This window comes from Vigna radiata, unplaced genomic scaffold (assembly GCF_000741045.1).
Source record: "Vigna radiata var. radiata cultivar VC1973A unplaced genomic scaffold, Vradiata_ver6 scaffold_223, whole genome shotgun sequence".
NCBI classification, from domain to species: Eukaryota; Viridiplantae; Streptophyta; class Magnoliopsida; order Fabales; family Fabaceae; genus Vigna; species Vigna radiata.
This window is the reverse complement of record NW_014543246.1, coordinates 175,122-185,367: the sequence shown is the minus strand read 5'-3', so window position 1 is coordinate 185,367 and position 10,246 is coordinate 175,122. Positions and strand designations below refer to the sequence as shown.

Here is a 10,246-nt window from a genome sequence, read left to right as displayed (position 1 = left end):
CGTAAACCGTAAATCATAAATCGTAAGCCAAAAACCCTAATCCCTAAACTCTAAACCGCAAACACTAAACAATAAATCCTAAACCTTAATCCCTTAACCCAAAACCTTTAATCCTAGACTATAAACCTTAAAGCAGAAACCATAAACCCTAATCCGTAATCCTTTAACCCTTAACCCTAAACCCAAAACCCTAATCCCTAAACACTAATTCCTAATCCCTAAACACTAATCCCTAAACCCTAAACCCTTAACCCTAAACCCTAAACCCTAAACCATAAACCCTAAACCCTAAACCCCAAACCCTACACCCTACACCCTACACCCTACACCCTACACCCTACACCCTAAACCCTAAACCTTAAACCCTAAACCATAAACTCTAAACCCTAAATCCTAAACCCTAAACCCTAAACTGTAATCCCTAATCCCTAAACCCTAAACCCTAAACCCTAAACCCTTAACCCTTAACCCTAAACCCTAATCCATAATCCCTAAACCCTAAACCTTAATCCCTAAACCCTAATCCCTAAACCCTAATATGTAAACCCTAAACCCTAACCTCTAAATCCTAAACCGTAAAGCCGAAACCCTAAACCCTAATCCTTATTCCCTAAACCCTTAACCCTAAACCCTTAACCCTAAACTCTTAACCCTTAACCCTAAACCCTAAACCCTTAACCTTAAACCGTAAACCGTAAATCATAAATCCTAAGCCAAAAACCCTGATCCCTAAACTCTAAACCGCAAACACTAAACCATAAATCCTAAACCCTAATCCCTTAACGCAAAACCTTTAACCCTAAACCGTAAACCTTAAACCAGAAACCATAAACCCTAATCCGTAATCCTTTAATCCTAACCCAAAACCCTAAACCATAAACTTAAACTCTAAACCCTAAACCATAAACCATAAACCTCAAACCCTAAACCCTAAACCCTAACACAAACCCTAAACCGTAAACCCTAAACCCTAATCCCTTAACCCAAAACCCTTAACCCAAAACCATAAATCCTAAACCCTAAACCATAAACCATAAACCCTAAACCCTAAACCCTAAATCGTATACCCTAAACCGTATACCCTAAACCACAAACTGTAAACCCTTAACCCAAAACCCTAAACCCAAAACCCTAAACCCTAAACCATAAAGCCTAAACCCTAAACTCTAATACCATATCCTTAATCCCTAAACCTTTAACCCTTAACCTTAAACCCTAAACCCTAAACCATAAACCATAAACCATCAATCATAAACCATAAACCCTAAACCGTAAACGCTAAACCTTAATCCCTTAACCTAAAACCCTAAACCCTAAACCGTAAACCATAAACCATAAACCATAAACCCTAATCACTAATCCGTTAACCCTAAACCCTTAACCCAAAACCCTAAACCACAAACCCTAAACCTTAAACCATAAACCTTAAACTCTAAACCCCAAAACATAAACCCTAAACCTTAAACTCTAAACCCTAAACTACAAACCCTAAACCGTAAACCCTAAACCCTAATCCCTTAACGCAAAACCCTTAACCCAAAACCATAAACCCAAAAGCCTAAACCACAAACCATAAACCCTAAACCCTAAACTCTAAACCCTAACCTATACTCTAACCTAAACCCTAAACCCCAAACCCTAACCCTAAACCCTAACCCTAAACTCTAAACCCTAAACCCTAACCCTAACCCTAACCTAAACACTGTACCCTAAATCTTAAACATTAAACCATAAACCCTGAACCCTAGCCTTAAACTCTAACCCCTAACCCATAACCCATAACCCCAAACCCCAAACCCCTAACCCTAAACCCTAATTCTAAAAACTAAACCCTAAACCCTAACCTTAAAACTAACTTCAACCCTAATCCATAAACCCTTAATCCTAAACCATAAACCCTAAATCCAAACTCTAAACACCCTAAACTCTAAACCCTAATCCCTAAACCCTAAAATACTAACCCTAAACCCTAATCCTCAACCCTAAAATACTAACCCTAAACCCTAAAATACTAACCCTAAACCCTAAAATAGAAACACTAACCCTAAACCTTAACACGAAACCCTAACCCTAAACCCTAACCCTAATCCTAACCCCAAACCATAGAACACTTACCCTAAACCCTAACCCTAACCTTAACCCTAAACCTTAAACCCTAACCCTAAACTCTAAACCCTAACCCTGAACTCTAAACCCTAACCCTACACTTTAAACCCTAAACCCTAAACCCCAAACCCTAAACCCCAAATCATAAACCCTAAACCCTAACCCCAACTCTAGCCCTAAACCCTAAACCATACACCCTTACCCAAACCATAAACCCTAATTGTAACCCTAAACACTAAACCCTAACATAAACCTCAACCCTAAACCCCAAACACTAACCCTAAACCCTAAACCCTACATTCTAACCCTAACCCTAACTTTAACCCTAAACCTTAAACATTATACCCTTAACTCTAACCTTAACCATAACCCTTTATAATTCTAACCCTAATTTTAAACTCTAACCTTAAACCTTAAACCCAAAAACCCTAAACTCTAACCCTAAACCCTAATCCTAAATCCTAATCATAAACCTTAAACCCTAAACTCTAAACCCTAAACCCTTAACCCTAAATCTTAAACTCTAAAACCTAAACCCTAACCTAAACTCTAACTCTAACCCTAAATCCTAAACCCTAAAATCTAAACCCTAACCCTAAACCCTAACTCTAACCATAAATCCTAAATCCTAACCCTAAACCATAAATCCTAAACTCTAAACCCCTCTATGATTATACCAAAAAATTCAATTGTTGATTGTGTGAAACTATATCACTTTTGATGACTAAGGTTGCCATACAGTATACCTTTTTCTATATAAGTGTTGACATTGCACAACGCTAGCTCCCTGATAACATGGAATAAAGGGTGGTTAAAAGTTTTGTTTCTATTATGTGGTGCTAGGAACTTACTGTGTTTCATTACTTACCTTGCAGGCACTGATATACTTAATTTAACAGCTGTTGCACAACCAGCCAAGTTTCATGCATTGTCTGGTTTCTTTTTTTTCTACAATAGGCTAAATTTGAGCCCAAGAACCAACTTAACAATGGTTTGGGAGTCAGCCAAACAAATATGTTTACATGTATGGTCTGGTTTTAGCATTGATTCTAATAATCCAGATTATGCTGGACAATTTTGTTTCCAAGTGGCTTATATGGCATCATTGATTGACTATGGTCTCTGTTTTGGGATGTTGAAATGGTATTTGGCCCAGGTGACATTTCGTGGACTTTAGGAGCTACATTAATTGAAGAGAAATTTTTGTGGTTAAACAGTACAAGCTACGAAGCCCATGTTATTATTTCAACTTTAAGGAATTTCAAGGTAACGTCTTCTCTTACTGTACTATTACTCGTATTACTTTCATTGATTGTTTATTGTAGTCAAATTAAGCTACCAATGCCAAGCAGACGGGATTCTGCTCCTGGCTCACCTTTGCCATCCTATACTCCCTGTAAGACGTCGATCTAACTAATAATATTTCGGCATTTTTTGTCAGTCTTTGCATAATTCAGTTTTAAAGAATGACATGACGTTGAAAAATGTATCAGTAATAAATAATGCATCTGATTTAGCAATTGATACTGGCATAGTTAATTAACCATTAACTAACTATAATTAACTAACCATAACTAACCAACCATAATTAACTAATCATAATTAACTAATCTAGTTAACTAATAGTAGGTGAGTGTGAAAGGTTTGGACATTCTCCTTCTATATAATATCAGACATTCTCCTTCTATATAATATCAGACCTTCTCCTGCTTCTTGTTCTTCTTTTTTTACCTTTTCTGTAAACAAATATCAGCCTTCATTTGTGTTATCTCTTTTCATGTTATCTGCATCTTTGGACGTGTGAAAGGTTAGTCATCTGTATGTACTTTTCCTTCTTTGTCCATTTTTTCGCTTTCTATGTTCATCTTTTTCTCCTTTTTGGAGCTCATCTCTCAACCTTTGGCTTTCTTCGTCTATTTTGACTTATTCCTTCCATTTACATGTATAGAACTGAGAAACTTGACTTCTCCTACTTTGTTTAATCCAATTCTGTTTTTGTTTATACAGATATCAATGGTTAAAGATTTGGTGAACATTGAGTTTATCAAGTTACGCATTTTATATAACCCAACTTAAGATTTTATTTCGTGTGTGTATCTTGTGTATCTTTGTGGGTTTGGCTTCAAGTTTGTATTTTTATCTCATTAAACTGATTCTTCAACTATTTCCATCATGTATTAGACGACAAAGAATTTTGACAAGATCAAGGATATTGATGGAACAAGAGAAACGTTGACTCTAGTGAGAATTATTGATTTATGGTTTTTTGAATCATGGGATTCCAAACTACATATGGAGATGATTCTTACATATCAAAATGTAATCTAAAGTATCAAATGACTTAAATTTTGGTTAATGTATATCAAATCTTCATTATATATATACATAACATGATAAATGTTATGATGGACAGGATGATGATACCTGCAATGATTGAGAAGGAAGATATGGGTTTGGGAGGACAAGAGGCTCAAATAAAGGATATCATTGATGGAAAGTACTCTGTTGATTTGTTTGATTGATAAAAAAGTATATTGTTGATTTCTTCAAAAGCATATATGTTCTCTTGATAGATATATTTGTTTATAATTATTTGCTGATGTAATTTATAATTTTCTACTTTTTAGATGTCATTGGTGTGATGGACAATAGGTTGGTAATATTATGTAAGTTGTTTATATTTTACATTGCACCTTTAAGAAATTATGTTTATTATGTAATTAAGTTTTTTTTTGTCATTTCCTTCATTAAGTTGTGTTGTAATCTGCTGCACTTTGAGGAATTTGTGTCGTGTAAAATTCATGACTTCTTAAAATTATTTTTGAAATTGTAATAAGTATTTCTTGACCAGGTTAAATGTATGTAACCGTTATATAATATATATTGATTTTTGTATCTAAATGTTCCACGCACTGGTAATTGAATAATTACTTAAGGAAATTTACAAATTAAAGAAACAGAGTTTTAGTAATTTTAATTTTATTTCAGTTAAAGGCTGAAATAAATAATATTTTATTTAGTTTCGTAGATTATCAAATATTAATTTTTTATAGACAATATTTATAGAATTTATAATTATCTAATTCGTCAGTGTAAATATTTGTACATTTTTGAGCAAAAAATATTATTGTGATTAAGATTTTTAACACGGTTATTATCCGATGGAATGAATTATCATATAAAAAAGTTAATGTTTGTATAACCTTATATTTTCATTAATAATTAATCGATCATAGTTATCTAATATTTATATAAAATAAATAATAATTAATGTGGTTTTATTTTTTTTATGGGATATTCTCTCTTGATAGCTGGTACTACTAGTAAGAAGCATCTTTCTTAAAATACGGTTCATGTTAAAGTATATATGTTTTTAGGAATAACTACTTTGAATTGGAATCTTAATATTTAAACAACGAATAAAACTATTCGAGCCATACTTGACTACTACAAATAATAAAATTATTCTTATCTACTTTTAACATCTTTTCACTCCCGAGGACTCTTCTAGTTTTTTGTCCACTCATTTTTTGTCAACACCTGCGAAATCCCCTAACCTATCGTATATTCGTATCCTTTTATCTTTCCTTTTCTTCGCAGCTTTCTGCAATTGCTTCTTAGGGTTTGTCCGAGGCAACGTATTTTCAACTGTATGCGGTACATTTTCGTTTCCACTTCCAATTCTAATTGATCCGCGATTGATCACGGGAAAAGAAGGAAACAACACGTATTTTGCTGTGGGATTTGATATGCATTGTTTTTTATTAAATGGGGCGGTGTAAAATATGTTTTTATTGCGAAAGTCTATTTTGTACAATAGTTTGTTTGTATATATTTTTTATTAGATAATAAACATAAACATTGAGTAATTTTTGACCGAGACAGATAGTATCATTATTTTTTTATTTTGAGAAATATAATGATCAAATGCCTTTTTATGGTGATTGTGCCTGTGAACCTCGTTTGGACCGTTTTCTCAGTTTTTGAAGATGTTGCGCATGTGTGATTTTTGGGAGTAACTTGTCTGTGATAGCATTGTTGAGGAGCGCTCGTTATTGAAAGTCTGTGTTGCTCTTGTTACCTCTGCTTTTGGATCTCTCGTTTGCTGATAAGATAACTACTATGGAATTCGATAATAATATATGAAAGGAGAAGGTGTGGTATAGCCGTGGAGCAACCTAAAGCTTCACCCACCCTTAACGTGATAGTAAGGAACAGCACGGAATTGATAGACATGCGTACTCTATACCCAACCGTCGCTGCTCCTCTTTCTCTTTCAAACTTTTCCCTTAGGACCAATTTCCTTGTTCGATGCAGTAACCTTCACTCGCAAGCGCAACTCGACACGCGCAAGGTGACCACTTCTTTCTCAATCTTCCATTTACAGCATTCCACACTTTCTTCTCTTTAAGGGCACAATAACAGTTTAATGCTCGGTCAATTTCAAATGCATAATTTTTAGTTTAGCGCATATCTTTTCATGTTCATTACTATCTTAATTAAAAAAGAAAATTGCAGTTAGTTCTTTCAGTGAAGGAAAAGCTTGAAAAAGAACACCATAGCCTCCCTGTTGGAAGAAATGGAAGGGATGACGAAGATATGATACTGTGGTTTCTCAAAGATCGCAAGTTTTCTGTTGAAGATGCTATTTCCAAGTTGACTAAAGCGATTGTATCCTTCTCATGATTGTATCAATGTCCAATTTTATTCATAAGGCATCACCACCGTTGTTTGAGGAGTGGGGAGATAAGCGAATTTGACAAATTTTATTTTCTACTTGCATGTGTAATTTGATCTGTCCGAAAATGAACCTTGTTGACGTGTTCAATGTGGACTGTAAACTTGGGTTTTGCTCTGATGTCTTTTGACCATGGTGTGCTTTCAGCAATTAAGGTCCAAGTTCTTGAGTTTGGCTAACGCTCCAGCCAGGTTGACACGCCATGGCGATGGATGTATACCTGTAAAAGACGCTCATACTTTCCGGTCATTAAGGAACCTACTGTGTCAATAAGCAATCCTTTGTCAACACCCACCAGGGTGAAATCCAAGTCAAAAGGTCACCTCGAACATGTCAATTAGATCCATTTTCGATATATCTGAACTAATCTTGTTCGTATTAATGGGATTAATTTTCTTTCAAATTTATGCCTACTACTCATCTTGTTGCTTTGCTTTCTACTCTATAAGAAATGGCGTCAAGATTTTGAGGTGTCTAAATTGACCGATGAAACTGTTAAAGATGCTGCTCAAACTGGAAAAGGATATGTACACGACTTTCTAGATATTAATGATAGACCTGTGCTTGTGGTGGTTGGATCAAAGCATATTCCTATGGTAAGAGTACAAGTGGTAGTTGTTAGTATTTTATTGTGCTTATTGCTTTATATTTCTTTTTATTTTTATATTCCATGAAATGAAACCGATTCGAGAAAATGTTAATACTGGCATGAAGCGAAAATTTGATTTGCGGTGAAAGATATGTTTCAATTTTCTGAGGATAATAATTAAGAGTTTGACTTTGGTACTCTGATTTGCATTTGAACACCTATTTAGTTTAGAACGCTAATGACCATAGAGACAGGGACTGATTTTGCAAATTCTCTGGAATGTGGGAAATGAGTAAAACAAACACACTCCCTAACCTCAACAACTTCCCCGCCATGCTTCCCCTCTTTCTGCTTCTAGCACCTCATCACTTGCAATTGATACTTCTACTCTGTATCATAGATGTTAAATTTGGGGAATTAATGTGATTGCCTAATTTGGTACAAATTTCTGGTTGTAAGTATATGCAGCTTGATGTCACTGGAATAACTGAGGTCAACTTTTGTCAATTATCTCACTTTCTGCATTACATATTACATACTGTACTTTATTTTTTTATATATACCTCAGATATAACCTGCAGCCTCGTGACCTTTGGATAACTATTTGTTACAATGTGGACAAATAATTATGTCACAGGCACTGGACCCTGCAGATGATGAAAGGCTGTGCGTTTTCTTAATTGAGAAGGCATTGAGTAAGCTTCCAACTGGGAAAGAAAAACTACTTGGAATAGTTGATCTCAGAGGCTTCAGAACAGAAAATGCTGATCTTAAATTCTTGACTTTCTTGGTAATAGTTTTTAATATCTGCCAAACATAATTCAGTTAAGAAGTCTGAATCATCATCAACTAATGTAGTTTGAACTGTAGGGCCTCACTAGAAAGAAATTGTGCAAAGAGCAGCACAACAGCTAATATATTTCTTTATTTTTTGCAGTTTGATGTATTTTATTATTACTATCCGAAGCGGTTGGATCAAGTACTATTTGTGGATGCACCTTTTGTTTTTAAGCCAATTTGGCAGCTAGCCAAGCCCTTGTTAAAATCATATGCTTCCCTGGTAAGTGTTTCTTGTCTTGTATGCCTGTTTTTAATATGAAAAGAGTTGTTTTTCCCTTTATGTTTAAGGGTTGAGTGCTTGAGATGCCTTGAATTTTCTGAAGGGTTACCCCGTAGTATAACCTGACCCTATGTGTTACTCAAAATTTGAGGGGGAAAAAAACGAGTTATCTGGTGGAAACTGTGGGCTTGGACCAATAGGGTTTGTGGTGGACCTTACTCATTTTTTTGAATTTCTTTGGAATGTGAACTGATTTACTGGGTCCTAAGATAACATAAAAATTAATGTTGTTCATTGTAATTTGATCTAGTGGTTGTAGCTGACCATGCATTTCACCTTCTGAACGAGGTTGAGGGCTCGTGTCTTAGACCCTTCCCTTTAGGTTCAGTCAGTTCCGTGTGATTTTCGCCAGGGGTGTAGTGACAAAGTGGTAGGTGATTGGATAGAGTTGCTGGATTAGCGACCAGGAACATTGCCTCCCGAGAATAATGAGAGAAAAGAGATGAATGATACTTTCTGTTCATTCGTCATAATTCATTACGGCGGGTTATATATAAGGGAAAATAACCAAAAGCATAACAAAAAGTAAAGCAATGCAATAGCAAATGCGTAACAGAAAATAGAGGAATGTAATAACAAACATAACAATAGCCCATAGCGGATTGACACCACAGCACTAAATATCTTGGCCAGATTTGAGGAATCTTCAGTGCATATAGGTATCCCAATCTAAGGGATGTTTATTGCTGTGTTGAGGCTTGATATCCTCCTCAGTAATAGGTACTGGGCTGCTGCGGTTCATAGCACATCCAGGAGTTCCCTCGTTTCTTTGGGATTACGATCGTGTAATTGACTTTAGGTTGTGATTAAGTCAACTAGCTGAATGTAATTGGGCTTACGTGATATGGGATGTAAGATTCTTGGCTCATATTTTTAAGTTGAACAAACCATAATGATTAATTTCAGCACTATTTGGCGTTAGATATCAACTCTTTGTGCTGCTCCATCTTCATTTTCATCTAATTCTTCTGCTGTCTCCCCCCCCCCCCCCCTTTTATTTTACAGGTAAGATTTTGCTCTGCAGAAACTGTTAGGAAGGAATATTTTACAGAAGAAACTTTGCCACCAAACTTCAGAGATTGAAAATTGGATGGAATAAAAAATTGCAGCAAAAGTTGCAAACACATTCGTATTAAGCGCGTTTATCTTGGGACTTAGAAGGAGCAACAGCAACACAACATTTATTTCGTCAAAAACTTAGAAGAGCTAAAGGAAGGAATTTGATAAAAGCAGTGCTGATATAGGCACCCTTAATGTTAAAAGCTTAAAGGAGCTAAAGAAAGGAATGTAAGGAAAACAGTGCTGATATAGGCACCATATCCTATTTCGCTTCCGTGATATGTAGGAATGAGACCCCAAAAAAAAAAAAAATCGTTTTCAGTTAATTACTTCCGTTTTGGAATTTTGTCATATGTTCTGACTAATTTCTGTTGTACAAGCGGTACAAACGTGTGTTTTAAATGCATATCAATTTTTTTTTGGGTCATTTCAATACTTCTAAATATTGGACGTAACCCGTCATCCGATGGTATAATTGTGTAGTATAATATTGAGTCCGAAAGAAATAAAAGAGAGGGGAAAGACATCTAATTTAAAAGTCTCTCTTTTCCATTTTCCTGTCAATAATTTATAGATTTTTTAGAGGAATTACTCGCAAAACTTCTAAAATTGGCCAATTAAGAAAATATCTCAC

General features: G+C 35.2%; 2 protein-coding genes across 11 annotated transcripts in view; both read left to right on the top strand.

Annotated features, from left to right (window-relative positions):
- Nucleotides 1–4,801, top strand: part of LOC106753322 (probable apyrase 7) — a 16,621-nt gene extending 11,820 nt beyond the window's left edge. The window contains exons 8-12 of one of the 8 annotated variants that reach the window (XM_022777457.1): nt 2,982–3,130; nt 3,263–3,372; nt 4,114–4,154; nt 4,288–4,425; nt 4,520–4,777. Coding sequence is in view for 2 of the 8 variants with exons in the window: in XM_022777461.1 (XP_022633182.1) it covers nt 2,982–2,988 (7 nt within the window). In the remaining 6 variants the exon portion in view is untranslated. Of the gene's footprint in view, nt 1–2,981; nt 3,131–3,262; nt 4,426–4,519 lie in introns of all 8 variants that reach the window. The other 7 variants (XM_022777455.1, XM_022777456.1, XM_022777454.1 and 4 more) reach the window with 7 other exon arrangements.
- Nucleotides 4,802–5,579: 778 nt separating this feature from the next.
- LOC106753325 (CRAL-TRIO domain-containing protein C3H8.02) lies at nt 5,580–10,039 on the top strand. Of its 3 annotated transcripts, none has more exons than XM_014635125.2 (7): nt 5,580–5,756; nt 6,087–6,460; nt 6,625–6,777; nt 7,294–7,440; nt 8,071–8,223; nt 8,371–8,493; nt 9,559–10,039. In XM_014635125.2, the coding sequence occupies exons 2-7, from the start codon at nt 6,341–6,343 to the stop codon at nt 9,634–9,636; spliced, it is 774 nt and encodes a 257-aa protein (XP_014490611.1). In that variant the 5' UTR covers nt 5,580–5,756; nt 6,087–6,340; the 3' UTR covers nt 9,637–10,039. The 3 variants fall into 3 exon arrangements, with proteins under 3 accessions (XP_014490611.1, XP_014490610.1, XP_022633189.1); XM_014635124.2 differs by having other exon boundaries at nt 5,580–5,763; XM_022777468.1 differs by having other exon boundaries at nt 5,580–6,460.
- The last annotated feature ends 207 nt before the right edge of the window (nt 10,040–10,246 follow it).

What these genes read in the sequence shown, in the direction of transcription:
- LOC106753325 (XM_014635125.2), top strand. Translation starts at nt 6,341, where the DNA reads ATGCGTACTCTATACCCAACCGTCGCTGCTCCTCTTTCTCTTTCAAAC. An exon ending in CCAAGTTGACTAAAGCGATT is followed by an intron (nt 6,778 to 7,293) that starts GTATCCTTCTCA and finishes CTACTCTATAAG; the next exon opens with AAATGGCGTCAAGATTTTGA. An exon ending in GATCAAAGCATATTCCTATG is followed by an intron (nt 7,441 to 8,070) that starts GTAAGAGTACAA and finishes ATTATGTCACAG; the next exon opens with GCACTGGACCCTGCAGATGA.